The following is an 18412-nucleotide window of genomic DNA, read 5'->3' on the forward strand; positions in this document are numbered from 1 at the left end:
GTGGGTCAAAATCGCGCCCAAAGAAGTCGGTTACAAACAAACATACAGGTGAAGCTAATAAAAAGCGTGTAAAAATGCCAATTTGTCCTGTAAACAGGAGACATACGAGACAACTTCCCGCCCTGCACGGACAACAGCGACTGCGACGATAAGTGCAAGGAGGTGTGCGAGAAGGACAAGATTAAGGGACACTGCCAACCGAGCACAACAGTAGGCCTTAAAATTTGCGTTTGCGAGATCACCAATGGCGTGTAGATAACGCGAAACGTTATTCAATAAATACTAAAAGAAATTATTACGCACGATTCGTTTTTCATTTGAGAATAATAAAACACTCTAATTTATTTTAATTTATTGGAGATCTAATTAAAGCAGTTTATTTAAATTTAGGACATTTAGGATTTACCGATTTGGCTGAAAATTTTTGCAGATGTAGCTTAAAACCAGGAGACGGACATAGGACAGTTTGTATCAAGGAAATCCCACGGGAACGAGAACGTGAGAGGAAATCCCCGGGTCTATCTTTCCCTATCTTTACTGCGACCACGCGGGCAAAGCCGAGGGCGGAAAGCTAGTAAAGTCTCTACGTCTCACAGTGAACATATATAGAATAAAGATAAACTCGCATGTATATTATCTTTTGCAAAGGAGTTATTATATTACCTAGGCATATGCACTCCAATATGATTATATAAAGTATTACCGAAGAAGAACTTGCGTATATAAAATTTTAAATACATATACATATATAAATTAATTTAAATTTTAAATACATATATATAATTGGTATAATTTACGATTGAAACAATATCGGATAGAAGAATCAAGAGATCAGCTCGATGACACCACAAGAATTTACATAAAAATCGGAGTGTCTATTTGTAATATTATGTATCCGTTATATACCAAATATTTATAGATGTTCAAGGTATCAAAAAACATAATTATGCAATTTTAGTTCGCCTATTTGATCCGGCTAATCTCTGGGACGACATCACCGATTTTGACGGGACTTTCACATGTAGACACATCACACACACATCTGTTGTTAAAACAAATAACTAAGACTAATTCCAATATTCCCAGGGGTACATTGGGATCTAAATGAAAAACTCATTTACATAGGTAAAAACGCGAAACGCGGCTAGTCTGTATATGAAACTTACACTCTATAGACATGTTTGTTTTGCATAAAATTAAATGAACCGTGAAACCGCAGGTCGCAGCTAGTATGTAATGTGTACACTTATATGTTTTATGTCCCCTCTCTTAAGCTAGTCCATGTTATAACGTTGCATCAAGTAAATCAACAAACAAACAAACAACTTACCCTCCCCCTCGACCTTCGCCTTGTCCCTCTGGCTGTCCGACAAGCTCCTCTGCCGCTGACTCTTGACCTGTTCGTCCGCGACCTCCAACTTAGCCGCGTCCTCGTCCACCATTTTGAAAATCTCATCCACCGACGACGTCTTCCTCTTACCAGCGTCCAGCTCGCACTGGCAGAATTGGTTCAGATCGATGCCGGCGGTCACCGAATCGGCGTTGTGGCGATTGTGCCGATTGTGCCGCTTCCTGTGCTCGTATCTGTCGTCCATGTCCAAGCTGATGTCGATTTCCCGGCAGAGCTCCTCGTCAGTGCCGCCGTTCTCCAAGTGGCCGGAATCGGAGATCTGCAACCGGTTCGCGATTTGCAGCGCGCGAAAATTCGACACGGATATCTTCTGCTTCTTGCACGACTCGCAGTATATTATCCCGGAGTCGCGGTTCTGGCTGGCGCAGTGCCGGTAGTGGCTGAGTATGTCGCCGTTGGAATTGCACGCGTCGCACGAGCACTTGGGCGCCACGGAGCGCTGCAGGTCGCTCAGCGTGTTCACGTCCTTCGACTCCGGCTTGGGACAGAGGCCGCACTCGCAATTCGCGTTCCTGTTCTGCGGTGAATCCGCCACCGTGTCGGAATCCTGCTGATCGACGTACATAATGTCACTGTCGCCCATTTTTCTACACAACGGGTCGTCTATGGACACGCTGGACGCGCCCATGGGCGTTTGGAAGCTGGTGAGACTCTGGTACACGTTGGTCGTCGAATTATTTAAATAGTTCTGCTTTAATTGTATACATTGCGAGAGGTGGTGGTCGTGTATCGAAAGGCCGGTGTTGCCGGCTTGCGAGATCGCGGCCGTGTCCGCTGTGAGCGGGAGTGTTGCCCTGCGAACGGTAGAAGATTATGCGTTTATGGCTCTTGGTACATTTTGGGAGGTAGGCGGGGTTGATGCAGTGCTGTTAGCGATCGAAGCCGGGGTAGTGTTAGACACTGTATCAGGCATTTTCATTAGTCAAATAACAAGTGGTGCAGGACACGAAGTGATAGTCGAAAGAAAATGGTATATTCTTATTTAGGTACGGTTCAACTTTACTGAATGGTTAATTTAAAAACTACTACCTCTAATGACGTAATTATTTAAAAAAATATTATACAAATACATGCGTGATAAATGCATAGTTGCTACACATATAAACCATATTACGACTAATATAAAGATTCGCAAATTAAAACAAATCAATAGAATCCTTTCGAAAAACAAAACCAATATGCAAAAAGCCTCTATAAATAAAACCAGATATTCAAACATATTTTTAAATTCAATATGCATCGCTACAAACCCTCTCATATAACGACAGATTTCTCCTATTTCAATTTTAGACCAAGGCCGATAATTTTTGAAACCAAAAAAAATTACAGTAGGATGAAACCCATTAGAAAAGGTGGGAAATATGATCAAAATGAAAGGAAAAAGAAATTACAAACGATCCGAGTTCGGGAAGTGGGTGGGGGGAGGGGGGTTTTAAGGGTAAAAAATAGTTTATATTGATTTCCGGCAAAACTACAAGTCTTATGGAAAAAAGTTAAACGGCAAAGTTGTAGGTAATAAAAAGATCTACAACTTTTGTATTTGCAATTTTTTCACATAACCTCAAAATTTAGGCGAAAAATTCAAAAAACAAAGTTTTTGGTTTTTTATTTATATCTTTTTCAAAAAAATTTTTTTTTCTACGAAATTTGGTGAAAACTTACCTTATAATGTCCCAAATACACTGTAATTTATTTGATTAAAAATATTTATTTTTTCGCCTTATTCATTCTTATTCGCCTTATTCAACTTATTCATTATATTTTTTTTTTTCAAAAACCTTAATCTTGTTACATATTTATAAATACCTTAACTGAAATTTTAATCAGTTATTCATTAGTTTTTGTCTCTTTGAAGGCATTTCTTCATCGTTAGATTCGACAAACCTTTCTGAGAACTTTGCATTTTCTGAGAACATTTCCTATAGTAATGTATATTTTTTTACACCATCAGAAAGCAGATATTTCAAGGAACAAAAAGCCGCCAATTTTTTGAAAAAAGCTGATATTTTGACGTCAGAATTTTCGATTGAAAGTTAGGGTGCATTTTCGATATAAAGAATAAATATTTAATTTTAAGTTAAAATAAGGCGAAAAAATAAATATTTTTAATCAAATAAATTACAGTGTATTTGGGACATAATAAGGTAAGTTTTCACCAAATTTCGTAGAAAAAATTTTTTTTTGAAAAAGATATAAATAAAAAACCAAAAACTTTGTTTTTTGAATTTTTCGCCTAAATTTTGAGGTTATGTGAAAAAATTGCAAATACAAAAGTTGTAGATCTTTTTATTACCTACAACTTTGCCGTTTAACTTTTTTCCATAAGACTTGTAGTTTTGCCGGAAATCAAGATTAACTATTTTTTACCCTTAAACCCCCCCCCCCCCCCCCCACTTCCCGAACTCGGATCGTCTGTAATTTATTTTTCCTTTCATTTTGATCATATTTCCCACCTTTTCTAATGGGTTTCATCCTACTGTAATTTTTTTTCATTTTTTACCATTTTTAAAGGCTTCGGCACTGGTCTATTTAAGAAACTGTCAATTTAAAAATCCCATCTTTCCCAATCCAATACCTAACCGCAATAATGTATTAACTGTTTCTAATAAATCTGCAATAGCTATTAATTTAAACGGTAGTAAAAATAGCAAAACTGTGAAATATAAATAAATAATAAATTAACCAACTACCCCCAAATAAGTAGTTACATCACGACCGTAAAATCTGTCGATATATGACCTCAAGACCACATCTAACCCACCAACATACATACATACAAAAATATATAAACAAAAAAAGAAAAATCAGCGTGTCCATGCGTATCGTTTACCTGAGCATTAACTCTTCGTCAATATATTGCAAGAGGCTCCTAAAACAAGAGAAACAACTTACAAAACACTTGCCAAGCAAACTGTTCTTTATCACGTTGTGTTAAGGTTCATTATTGATATGTTTGGCGTTTGGATATATAACGTTATGTATCGTTGTTCGCGATATGTATAAAGTAATTATATGATAACTAATATTATAAATGCGAAAGTTTGTAGGGATGTGCGTGTGTTTGTTGCTCTTTTACGCAAAAACTACTGAATCGATTGCAATGGAATTTGGTACGTAGACAGCTGGACAACTGGAATAACATATAGGCAATGTTTTATCCCAATATTCCTACGGGATACGGACTTATGTGGGTGAAACCGCGGGGTTAGTATAATAATTTATTGTATGGACAGCGTACAAGAGAACGAAATCAGGATCAAGTGAAATGCTACTTACATAGCTGTGGACAAATTTACGTATGAGCATGGCGATAACATGGGAATTTCTAATAATATAAATGACAAAACTTTTTTTTTGTTTGTCTTTCTTTCACGCCGCACCGGAGGCATTTAATAATGTGACTTTTATGACTGGAGCCAGTTAGAAGGCTACTTTTTGCCACGGTGAAACATCTCGTTCCAATAGGACTTTCTTTTGCCTACGCGAGCGCAGCCGCGTGCGAAAAGGTAGTTTATATTATATATTAAATGTCTCAAAGAAATATAAAACAAACTGAACAAAGGTTTACAAATGTATATATACGAAACATGTAATTACAAATAAAAATATTTTAAACAAACAACTTTCTAGAATTGCTAGCAATCTATATATTTTATTAATTTAGGAATCTCATACTGATGACTGAAAAATTTATATTTATATTTTTGTATTATTTTCGTATGATTAGTTGTTATCTGCATTTCAATAATTCAAAATATATTAAGCGTTTTATCTTACTCAAATAAACGAAAGCAATTTAATAATTATAATGTTATGATTTGTTATTCTCTCAAATCCCACGTTATTGTAAAAAAAAGAAAATATTTTTATGTATCTTAGTTTAAGTTTGTAGTATCACAGTAGTATCGTTGCGTGTGTTTTGTTGATGTGAGTCAAACACATCGCATTTAAAAAGCCATACATACATAAATATTAATGCATTATATATTAATTGTTGACTAAATTAAACAACAATAATTATCAAGAATATCAATCAATAAATTCTAGGTAATTCCAGTAAGTTTTTAACAGTGTCAACAATTAAATATCTCAGATTTATATATACATGCAAAAACACAATATTTGACCTGTAAAATCTAATATCTGTGCTAGTTTCACATTCACACATCCGGACCATACGTTAAAAGTATGTTTACAAGTGTTTCAAGTCATTTATACGTTGTTATAAATAACGAATATCAAAGGACCTATAACGTACCCTTGTAACACCCCAAATCTTGTTTGATGAATTTGCTATACATGCACTGCTCTATTTAAATCTAATTTATAAACAGATGCTAGAAATAATAATATGTTAAAGTCAACTATTCGATAACACCATTCACATTGTTGGTCTGTATTTTAATGTACGTAATTGTTTCTGGCAACTAATTCAAAGGTTATATTGAATATTCTCAAATAAAGGTAAAATTTCTTTCTATGTATAGGATGTCGTTTTTTTTATACACCTATCACACATACAACATCATCAAATCGAAACTATCGAATACATTAACAACGCCCTTCAAACACTTATAAACATCTCGCCACACGGACGACTCAATACAAAAAGAACACCGCCAATTCCAAATCAAAATCAAAAAAGAATCAATCGCAAAACAAACACCAACCAAAAAGAAAAACACCTCGAAATTTTCCTAATGACAAATAAATAAAAATACCTCAAACTCATTCGCATTATATCATCGCCAGTGAGGACCCGACACCACTTGCTATGAAAAAAGTAATAAACATAAATAATATACATATATGAAGCGTTCGATTTAAAATCAACTGAGGGTACTTACTTTTCACTGGTGGATATCGTATCGGACGATAGCTCTTGCGTTAACGGATTGTGTTTCGGACACGTCATTAACGACGCTACGCTCCATTCTTCGCTCGTTTGCCTGTGGTACGCTGAAATTATTATATATTAGCTGTTATTCTAGATTCCAACTGGATAACAATAAATATTTAACTTTAATTACAATTACAATAAAATACACTATATTCAACACATATAAATGATGAAGATTAACAAATGAAGATGAAAGAAAACAAGATAGGAAAGAAACATTTATAAGGTTACATAGACGGCCTTATCGCATACAAGCGATCTAATACATATTGATTGTATTAAATATATATTGATTAAGAATAAAAATACGTGAACATTTATCACAGAATTCATCACGTTTTACTTCCACTGCCACTGTACATACATAATATTACATATCATAATCGAAACAACGCAAACAAAATTTCTAATGAATTTGTCCAGAAAAACCTTCTCATCTCAACATTATATTGACAAAAGTCAGGCGTAAAAACTGGTCACTCACCGTTCCGTTTGACGGTATCGCCGCTATTATTGAGATCGGCACTGAAATTGATCACTTTGGGCATAGACGCTACGCTGAGATCATCGTCCGCGTCCAGATCTATGATCGGCGAGTCGTCGTACGCGCCAGATCGGCGGTGCTCTTCGTGGAGGCTGGAAGGATATATTAGTAAATAAAATACACTTTCTTGAATGTATTAATTTAGTAAAATAGGTTTTAAGCGGTTTTGGAGATTTTTTATTGTAATATAATATATATATATATATAATTTTAGTGGTTATAATGTGTGATCTACACGTTGTAAAGTGGTAGACTGCAAGTGTTTATTTAGTGAAGTGCAGTGTAGTACAAGTGTAGGTGTGGTGTAGCGTAGTGAAAGTGTAAGTGTACGGTAGTTTTTTTTGTCTTCGTCGGCAATGGAGCTGGTGGGTCGCCTGGTGGTAAGCGATGCCATCGCCCATGAACATTTGAAACGGCGTGAGGTCGATTGCAGACCTCACGCCTATACTCTCGTCTCTCTAGTTTAGTGTAAGTGTAATGTAGTGAAAGTGTACGCGTAATGTAAAAGTAATGTAGTGTAGTGTGGTGTGGTGTGGTGTAGTGTGGTGTGGTGTAGTGTAGTGTAGTGTAGTGTAGTGCGTATAACCTGGCGCGGTGGCGGCTCGCGTCGGGCACGCGGCGGCGGCCCGTGTGCTTGGACGCGATGCGCTGCGGCACGTTGGGCACCGTCTGTCCGTGCACACAAGATGTTATTTATATCGTTTTATTTTTATAATTTAAGAAAACAAGCAAATAATATGCATACATATAATAAATTCAAAAGTAGAACATACTTTAAGTCATTAGGCTTCTAAAGCTAAAGAACTGTCCCGAGTCGGTTTTTATAATAATTTAAAAACAATTTATAGTATTCACACTAGACCACCAGCGACTAGACAAATTTGAAAAATTAATTCAATCCACAACACACAATAGTGCGAATCATTAAAATGCATACAAGCACGTACCCCGTCCTCGTCCAACTCCTGACTGTTGCAGTGGCTCGGCGGGTTGGAGTACTTCTGCAGCAGCTCTATCGCTAGCCGCTTACTCATGTTGTCTTGTTGGAAGAACGCGTGCTGGAAGAATGTTGCAATGGTATTTGCTGTCATACGAATTTTGCGAAGTGTACACATACACACACACACACATACACATACACATACACTTTTTTTATTCAAATATAAATAATAAAAAAAAAAATTTGGAGATGTGTAAGGTCAATTGCAGACCTTTCGCCTCTAAAAATGGATTGCCGACTTTAATTGGGAAGATTAGGAAAGGATTGATGATAGGAATAAAGGAAAGGACTGGGAAGGGTAAGAAAAAGGACATGGGCCTCCGCCTCCCCCACTCACCGTACGAAACACAATTGCAAGCTATTATTTCACGCCGGTTTTCTATGAGGGTGTGGTACTTCCCCGGTGCGAGCTGGCCAAATTCGTGCCGAAGCGTGCTCGACTCCCACATACCAATTTAGCAGACATTCGTAGGGACTAATAAGAAGATGGATCCACACCTGCAGCAGTTTATCCGCCGTCGGCCGCTTCTTGGGGTTCTTGGTGAGCGCCAGCTTGAGGAAGGCGTGGAACAGCTGCGACCAGCGCTCGCGCTCCTTCAGCTGCGGCGGCTTGAAGCCCGACTTGGACATGAGGAACAGCACGCGCATCGGGTGCAGCTCGAACATCGGCGGCTGCAGCTCCGCCAGCTCTGTGCACGGGAAACACGGGAAAGACATATCGTAATAACCTATTTAAGGAGTCAATTTGTTTTTTAATGCTTCCAGCAAAAAAAAAAACCGGTCTTTTTTTTTGAGCTGATAAATCAGTTTATGTCGTAATAATCAATTTAAGAAGTCAATTTGTTCTTTACATTTTCAGTAATAAACCCAGCCTATGTATTAAAATAATAATATTGGAAGAATACACTTAAATCTCAGTATCTTTGCTCTCAGGTTGTAAGGTTTTTATAAGCGTAATCCTCCTATCCTACTAATATTATAAATGCGAAATTTTGTAAAGATGTGTGTGTGTGTGTGTTTGTCGCTCTTTCACGCAAAAAATACTGAACCTATTGCAATGAAATTCAGCTGTCTACGTACCATACGTAGACAGCTGAACAACTAGAATAACATATAGGCAACTTTTTATCCCGATATTCCTACGGAATACGGACTTACGCGGGTGAAACCGCTGGGTGCAGCTAGTAATTAATAAGGAAAGTATAGTGTTTTTTTTTAGTTTTTAAACAATATTTATATCGTACTTACTACCAGTTGTCCAACTGTCTACGTACCAAATTCCACTGCAATCGGTTCAGTAGTTTTTGCGTGAAAGAGCAACAAACACACACACACATCCTTACAAACTTTCGCATTTATAATATTAGTAGGAAATAGGATAGGATAGTAAGATTGTTTATTCTAAAGAACATCATTTTACAAATCTATATATATAAAATTCTCGTGTCACAGTTTTCGTTGCCATACTCCTCCGAAACGGCTTGACCGATTCCTCTGAAATTTGGTAAGCATATTGGGTAGCTCTGAGAATCGGCCAACATCTATTTTTTATCCCGATATTCCTACGGGATACGGACTTACGCGGGTGAAACCGCGGGGCGCAGCTAGTCTAATATATAAAATTCTCGTGTCACAGTTTTCGTTGCCAAACTCCTCCGAAACGGCTTGACCGATTCCTCTGAAATTTGGTAAGCATATTGGGTAGGTCTGAGAATCGGCTAACATCTATTTTTTATCTCGATATTCCTACGGGGTACGGACTTACGCGGGTGAAACCGCGGGGCGCAGCTAGTCTAATATATAAAATTCTCGTGTCACAGTTTTCGTTGCCATACTCCTCCGAAACGGCTTGACCGATTTTGATGAAATTTTTTGTGCTTATCCGGTATCTATGAGAATCGGCCAACATCTATTTTTCATCCCCCTAAATGATAAGAGTAAGGCAGAACAGCGTTTGCCGGGTGCGGCTAGTATGGATATACAAGTTTACCAATAGCTGTTATTCCGCAAGCCCATATATCACAGAGTTGGTTGTAGCCACCTTTCCTCTCCACCGCCGCAACCTGCGAATGAATATTCATTCATTTTCATTCGTACTTCTCTTTAATTCCTTCGGTATATGTCAAATTTTATATAAACCTGAATAAGGTGTTTTAAAAAATATATATCAATTTATTGAGGGTTGATGTCTAAATACATAAACACTGATTATAATACCATACAATATAATAAAGATAAAAGTAAGACAAAAAACATAAAATATACTTGGCCTTAGAAAATGCAGATTCTTTACAAATAATATTTACTAGACATGAATGAAATAAATGGTAATAAATAAATATTAAATAGTCTTGTTCTTTTTGTACATGACGTTTTCATTCATCGTACGAATTTTAACAAAAAAAAAACTAAACAAACTTTAATTTCTAATTGAAAAAAAATTCATCAAAATCTGTTCACCTAGTCAAAATTTCACAGAAAATGTGTACAGTCGAATTGATTACTCCTCTTTTTTGAAGTCGGTTGAATTAGACATTCTCAATTCACTCTCCTCCGTTATATTTACAAAACTTATGTATATTTTATTGGCTAATCCCATTTTGATGAAACTCTCACCTCGGGAGCCATCCAATACGGCGTGCCGATGAAGGACTTGCGTTTATTGATCGTCGCCGTGATCTGCGCGGACACACCGAAATCGGCCAATTTCACATCGCCGCATTCCGTTAACAGTATGTTCGCGCCTTTTATATCCCTGCGAATAGTTGATTGATTAATTAATCTATGCTGATATTACAAAGCTGAAAAGTTTGTTTGAACGCACTAATCTCAGGAACTATTGGTCCGATTTGAAAAATTATTTCAGTGTTAGGTAGCCCATTTATTGAGGAAGGCTATAGGCTATGTATGTACCACGGGCGAAGCCGGGGCGGACCGCTAGTGTGCTTTATAATAATGTGGGAGTCGAGCACGCTCCTTCACTCTTTCAAGCGAAAACAGCCCATCGTATCTGTATGAAATTTAGTACAGACATAGATTAGCATATAGGCACATACACATAGTCTGGATTAGCATATAGGCACATACTTTCTACTCGGGTACTACGCGACGCCACGGGCTATAGCTAGTGTAATGTAGCTAGTGTACAATACATATGCCAACCTGTGCATCTTGCCCATACTGTGGAGATACGATAGTCCTGTTAGTGTCTCCCGGCACATGTATGCGATCTGCAATTCAGTCAGTGGTCCGGTCACGTGGTAAATGTCCTGGAAGTTATAAAAAAAAATACTATAAGCGAAAGCGTTAACTGTTTTTCCTATTAATAAGATACTATTAACACCTACTACTATTCTAACTTCTGGCATAAAACTTCTGCTGAAATTTTTATAGGCGTTGATGGTCGGTTACCATCGGGTGACCCACCAGCTCCTTTGCCAGCTCCATATAAATGGACTGTCACATCGAAACCTGAATGTATAGTGTAGGATACACCTACTGATATTATAAATGTGAAAGTTTGTGAGGATGGATGTATGTGTATGTGTATGAATGTTTGTTACTCTTTCTCGCAAGAACTACTGAACCGATTGCAATGAAATTTGGTACGTAGACAGCTGGACAACTAGAATAACATATAGGCATATTTTTATCACGATATTCCTACGGGATACGGACTTACGCGAAAGAAACCGCGGGCGCAGTTAGTTATATGTATTAAATAGTTTTGATAATATTTAGTAAAAATTGGATTATAAAATTAAAATGTGTAAATAAATGTATGTAATGTAGTAGGTACTAACACTAGAGAAAGATTTTACTATACTATGTTCGCTATATAGACCGCCTCCTTGGTACAGTGGTTAAAACGTGAGCGTAGAGCCGGTAGAATGAAAGGGTCCTGGATTCGATTCCCGATGACGCACAAGATAAATGTCTCGGTCTGGCAGGACACAGAAGGCTAATCACATACTTGTCCCATACCCCACTAGAGGACTCAAGACTTCACTTATATTGGCTATATGGGCTGAAATAAATGATTTTATTATTATACGTATAGTGGTACAGCTCACCTGCAAGCTACCGCCACCGCAGTATTCCATCGAGATCCAGAGCTTGTCGCGCCGCAGGTACGACCCGTAGTACGCCACAATGTTCGGGTGCCTGCAGTCCTTCATCATCAGTATCTCCTGCTGGATGATCGCGAAGTCATCGCCCGGCTCCAGTTTTATCACCTTGATGGCGGCAAGGTCACCGTTGCCGTTGATGCGTTTCGCCTGGAATGTTGTGAAGATATTTAAAATAAACATTTACGAATATACATGGTCATAAAGTCCACTTTAAAATAATTCTGAACTATACGTCATACTGTAACAATAACGCAATAATAATTATTTCAAATTATCAGAACTATAAACTTAAATGGGACGGGAGGCTTTCAAATAAAAAATATTATCAAAATCGGTTCATTCATTCGCAAGCTCTAACTAATAAACCCAAAAAAATACAGTTGAATAGCAAAAAATTCTGTTGCTGTTGCAACCACACACACACAGACACAGATTGCGCACACAACCGTGTTATTGATTCGAGTATCTACCCCTATCCATAAAAATCTAGGTCACAATTCTGCCGGATGGTCATTATGCACGCATGACCACGGCTTTGACCAAATTGCGTCAGCGGCCAATCGGAAATGTTACAGATTTAGGCTGTACGGAACGAATTTAACGCTTCGTGCGTCAATAAAACTTAATCCAGCATTTCCTAGCTCAGCTGAATATGTTGATAAATTAATTTTTTTATTCGTTGATAGGGCAGCGCTCGACCACGATCTCGCTTGATGGTAGGCTGAGATGTGTTCTAAGATGGAGCGCGCTTCCCTAGAAGGTACCCATTCACTCTCCTCTTTATGACTTCCATATTGTCGTTGGGGAACAGATCCTCGGAAGCATGGTCCAGCTAGTAGTAGATGGTCTAGCATTATTATGCTACTTTCTTAAAAGAGATGGATCGTTTACCTAGAGCATTAGCTATATTTCGATGTTGTCTAATAGGCACTTATCATATAAGTAGTTAAAATCGTTATTTCTAGAAATCTATATAAACTTTTTGTGAGGATAAGGAATAGAAATAGATTATTAATGACTTGCTGCGCCCCGCGGTTTCAACCGCGTAAGTCCGTATCCCGTACTGGAATATCGGGATAAAAAGTTGCCTATATGTTATTCCAGTTGTCCAGCTGTCTACGTACCAAATTTCATTGCAATCGATTCAGTAGTTTTTACGTGAAAGAGCAACAAACACACACACATCCTTACAAACTTTCGCATTTATAATATTTGTAGGATTGTCATTATAGTTATACGCTTGAGAGCTTAATAGATAGGCGTGATGTTAAGTATCCATCATTTTAAGTAGTTAACTACGATTACTTTTCCTATATTATTCTCGGATTGAAAAACATGTCTTACAACTAAGGTGTTATAAACTCTTTAAGCTTCCAGTCGCAAAAATCACCGCAATATATCCTCTACTATTGAATGTCACGAAATCCTCTTTACTCTGGCAAAAAACATAACAAACTAGGTGCCTAATAAGCCCATCTCATAACCGTTATTCATTGGTGCCTCGCAAATCTAATTCACTCCGGTCTCTGACCCCCGGCACGATGGCACACCAATTTACTTGATATCCACTTGATAATGCGTAGTTGTGCGAGCGACGATGGCTCAGTGAAAACTTTGGACTTCTATCGAAACGTCAGGTGTTCGAGACCAGACGAGCGTGCAAAAAAACAAATTGATTTTTTAATTTATCTGCACATTATCCAACATTACCACTGCTCCAAACGGTGAGGAAAAACATCGTGAGGCAACCGGCGTGTCCAGAATCAAAAGTTCGACGACATGTAACATCTGCCAACCTGCACTTGGCAAGCGTGGTGGACTATGACGTGAAACCTTATTGGACGGACGTGTCCCTGCAGTGGGAACAAATATGATGGTGGTTTATGCATAGTTAGATGTGGACCGGTTGTGGTTTTGTAATGCGCTCCTTTAATGTGTTTATGAATGAGGTTGTTATTGATTAAAACAGGTGACCCACATGTACAGCGCCCACAAGACAAGAGCAAATGTTTTGAAACGAAATAATAAGTATCGCATTGCTATTCAACTATAATAATATGAATAGGAAAAACGGAGCAGCACAACTTCACGAAATTGTAATGAGACCACTTCTAAATCATCCACATTAAAATTATAATTGACTATGGAAATCAATGTATTACTGTTAGGAATCTCGCGAAGTCACAAAAAAGCTCATCTCATTATTTTTAACATCATAAAATCAATTGTACAGTTAATAATAGATATATCCCTTTTAAACAAGTCCTTCAATATATCTGAGCTACTAGTTCCAGGGCAGAAGGGTGTGGTATAGGAGAGTGGATATAATATATCTATATGACAAGGTCGCAGTGATCTTATCACCGGTTAACGGAGGTCTATCTGCTCCATTATCCACTTATATAATCGGGATCTATCTATACTGGTCACTTTAACGAAGATGACCCAAATAATCGTGATAATATTGTGCACGATAAGACTACAATAGAGCTGAACTGAGCCAAAATCTTGTGCTCTCATTTAAACACATCTATACTAACAATTTTTTTTTTAATAATATAGAGCTGAAGAATTTGTTAGTTTGAATTTGCTTATCTCAGTAACTACTGGACCGATTTCAAAAACTCTTTCATCGTTGGATATGGACGCGATCCTTTATGCTATAGGTATCATGTACAAGTGTATATAGGTACCATAGGCGAAGCCGGGGCGGACCGCTTGTCCACAATACAAGGCTGAATTCAAGTTAAAAGTCGTAATTGAATGGCCTTTGCAAATCCGATGGTCAAACTTAGATCTATCAAGATACCTCTTATCACGATAAGAGAATCGTGTGATAAGCTAAACCTCTAGAGTAATATAAGGAAAGTGATAATTTGGCGTTAATTCAGTCAGAATGTTTGTTTGTATTTTCTCGTGTTTTATTTTACGCGAGTATTATACATTAAGAAATTAAAGACTTTTTAACGGATTTTAAACGCGATTTATTCATTATATTATTAAACCGACGTTTCGAACACTTTGCAGCGAGCGTGGTCACGGGGAGTCTTCCCGTGACCACGCTCTTTAATTTCTGAATATTTGTTTGTATTTATTACAAGCTGTACCACAACACTTCGCCTGCATCATTAAATAGCTGATATTCCCACATTTTTTGGTGATACTGCACCCCCGTGCACGTGTGACGGAATTAATAGATCACCTCTCTTCCAGCTAGAATAAGCTAGGTATATAGTCATTGGATGGTCTACCAGCTATCTACCTTTAGAACAATATGGTAAAGACAATTTTGAATTTTATATAGTACCTTCTTTCAACCCCTATTTTATCCCCTTGGGGGTAGAATTTATCAAAATCCTGTGGTTTAGGCTGTGCATTATTAGATCAATATGTCAGTCAGTCACCTTTGAGTTATATATATATTTAGATTCTGTCAATATGAATCATGACCATCCAAAACAAAGAGCACGAACTGTTTAGTCCAAATCTAGACTGTTTCGCCGCCGAAGCAGTTCTCAAGCGGTTTCAGTGACTGCGCCAAGAGTACTCCAGAACGCAAGTGGCACTGTTGAGGTCACTTATAAATATAATTAACTAGCAACCACGCCTGATTTTACAAGAATTTTTTTATCCCTACATACATTTTCAACAGACGTTCCTGAAAACGAAGGAGATTTTCTATTAAAAAAAAATAATGAGTCCACACGAAAGGCATAATAGCATTTTAGAAGTAATCAAAAAATTATATATGTAACCTATTTTTGATACAAAAACTTAACCGCCTCCAAATTGTAATAAGTATAACAAATTTAAATGACCACACGGAAGACACCAGCTTTCGAAATAAAATAAAAACCACCAAATTCTGTTCACCCAGTCGAAAGTTCTGAGGTATTAAAGCTAAAAAAAAACATACAGTAGAATCGCTAAGCATCGCTTTCTTTTGAAGTCGATTGAAGATCTTGGGACAATGGTGTGTCATGGTATGCCAGCATATATAGCCAGTTAATTAAAACACAAAATAATGTTTGCGGTTGAAGTTGTATTTACTTAAAGATTTTATGTTTTAACAACCTTTTTGGTGTGAAACATTAAACAATAACCACATGCAAGTTAAAAGGAATTTGTAAGTACTTACTCTTCGATAACATCAAGAATATCAAAAGCCAACGAATAATTTCAGATTTATATAGAAAACCATAACATATATTATGTATTATACATAATATGTATTACTAGTTTTCACCCGCGAATTCGCACGCGTTAAATTTGGAGCAGTTTAATGTATGATATTATACATACAAACCTTCCACTTGAATCACTCATATCTATTAAAAAAATACCCAACAAAATCCGTTGCGTTGTTTTAAAGACTTAAGCATACATAGGCGCATAGGGACAGAGAATGCGACTTTGTTTTATACTATGTAGTGATAGAGATTTATACAGTAATTAAGTATTTGTACACTTAAGAAAGTACTTGCCCGTAACAGCTAGGTGACTTTAAAATTAAACTTTAAAAAAACAATTTCATTTAACAGCAGCATTAAATTTTAGAAGCAGCTCTTTCGTGTTTTATAATCTTGAATTTTTAATCAAAATTATTATTATATATTTCGCTGCCCACTTTGCATTAAATGTACCACACACGCGACGTATTATTGCACGATATTAGCCCTTATTGTCTAGACAATAAAGACTAAACTCAGTGGGCATGTCATTATTGTTTATTTTCAAATGGCTTGGTTTAATTGACCGATAATTAATTAGTTAGTATTTAGGTTACAAACTCAAGTCTCATGTTAGTTCTTTTATTTAACTACTACGCCCCGATTAGCAGGGGTCTACTTATGAGCTCTATTTAAGAGCAGTGGTGACAGGTGGCTCAGTGAGTATTAACTCGGATTTAGATCAAAAACTCAGGAGATATCGTGACCGGACAAGCGTGCAAGAAATAAGATTATTTAAAAAAATATCTGCATATTATCCACACAACCACCGCTCGAAACCGTGAAGGGTGGAAACAGACATAGCGAAAAATCAAAAGTCCTACGACGAGTGATTATATTTGCTAACCTTTACTTGGCCAGCCTTCTGGATTATAACCTGAACCCCCATAGAGGGCCTGTGCACCAGCAGTGGGAATATATATACATATTATGATGATTTATGAGTATAATGAGCCTTAATTATTATAAAATTATATTAAAATTGCCTCTACAACTTCGCTATGAAGTTCAAAATATAATCCTTCCTGAATATTACAAAGAATAAACATTTGTGTTTTTGTATGTATATGATTATTTCACACAAAAAGAACTGGACCAATTTCGAAAATTCTTTCACCATTAGAACGTCACATATCTACTGACTGACAAAAGTTATATGTGTGAGTCGAACGGTCAGTTTATAATAAGACGAAAGGGTCTGAATGTGTTTATTCTCCCGTAACCCTTCCAATGTGTCACCAGCGATTATTGTTTCCCTAATTCCAAGCGAGACAGCTCACTCAGCGAGTGGAATAAAGCGCATTTACTCATTAGATGGTCGTTGCTCCTTATTGTTGTATAATAACTGCCTTTTTTTATGTTACAGTCGGCAATGGAGCTGGTGGGTCGCCTGATGGTAAGCGTTACCATCGCCCATGAACATTTGGAGGCATAAGGTCCATTGCAGACCTTATGCCTCTACAAATGGATTGCCAACTTTTTGGGAAGGGATTAAGAAAGGATTGGCGATAGGAACAAACGAAAGGTAGGAAAAGGTTAAGGGCCTCCGTGTGTGTGAAAAGATCCTAAAATGATTACACCGCTATCTAAGTATTATGTTTGACCACACACCCTTATGATCTCATTTAATCATCTTTAATCAAAGTCACATACAAAAACTGGTAAAAAATATAAATTTTCCACCCCCGCATACGAATTCACATATCACCATTGAATTAAATTTATCGACGCACCCTCTGAAGCGACGGCGCGGAGAGTCTATAGCCGCGACGTTTGTCAATAAAGGTGTTTCACACACACACACGCAATCGAAACAAACATATTATGTTAATTAAAATAATTATCTTGAAATTTAATAGCTCTCTCTAAAACATTAATATATCGTTTAAAACATATTATATTTACTAATTCTCTAACTTTTTAAATATAGATTTTATAAATAAAATTACAACTTGAATAAGTTTTAAAACGTAAAGTCTAATTCGTTTAAATTTAAGGTCTAATTTGTTTTTTAATTAACAGCTTGAAGCGGCAGATCTTTTAGCTTTTTAGCAGTACTAGCTATAACATGGGGATTCACTCGCGTAGTCCGAGATAATTAACAGTTATCATGTATACCATGTCATATTTTTAATTATACATACACGTTGTTGGAATGAACAATAACTTTTATGCAAATTATTATTTGTTATAAGCAT

General features: G+C 37.0%; 1 protein-coding gene across 4 annotated transcripts in view; it reads right to left on the reverse strand.

Annotated features, from left to right (window-relative positions):
• The window catches only part of LOC119835998 (mitogen-activated protein kinase kinase kinase kinase 5), a 40910-nt gene that overhangs the window by 16143 nt on the left and 6355 nt on the right, over positions 1–18412 (reverse strand). The window contains exons 2-13 of one of the 4 annotated variants that reach the window (XM_038361152.1): positions 11929–12132; positions 11018–11124; positions 10472–10610; positions 9846–9918; positions 8354–8544; positions 7803–7913; positions 7442–7524; positions 6796–6947; positions 6259–6370; positions 6133–6183; positions 4242–4280; positions 1331–2205 (exon numbers count right to left, since the gene is read on the reverse strand). In XM_038361152.1, the coding sequence (XP_038217080.1) occupies positions 1331–2205; positions 4242–4280; positions 6133–6183; positions 6259–6370; positions 6796–6947; positions 7442–7524; positions 7803–7913; positions 8354–8544; positions 9846–9918; positions 10472–10610; positions 11018–11124; positions 11929–12132 (2137 nt within the window). The remainder of the gene's footprint in view (positions 1–1330; positions 2206–4241; positions 4281–6132; positions 6184–6258; positions 6371–6795; positions 6948–7441; positions 7525–7802; positions 7914–8353; positions 8545–9845; positions 9919–10471; positions 10611–11017; positions 11125–11928; positions 12133–18412) is intronic. The other 3 variants (XM_038361155.1, XM_038361154.1, XM_038361156.1) reach the window with 3 other exon arrangements.

Source organism: Zerene cesonia, chromosome 22 (genome assembly GCF_012273895.1).
Source record: "Zerene cesonia ecotype Mississippi chromosome 22, Zerene_cesonia_1.1, whole genome shotgun sequence".
In the NCBI taxonomy this organism is placed as follows: Eukaryota; Metazoa; Arthropoda; class Insecta; order Lepidoptera; family Pieridae; genus Zerene; species Zerene cesonia.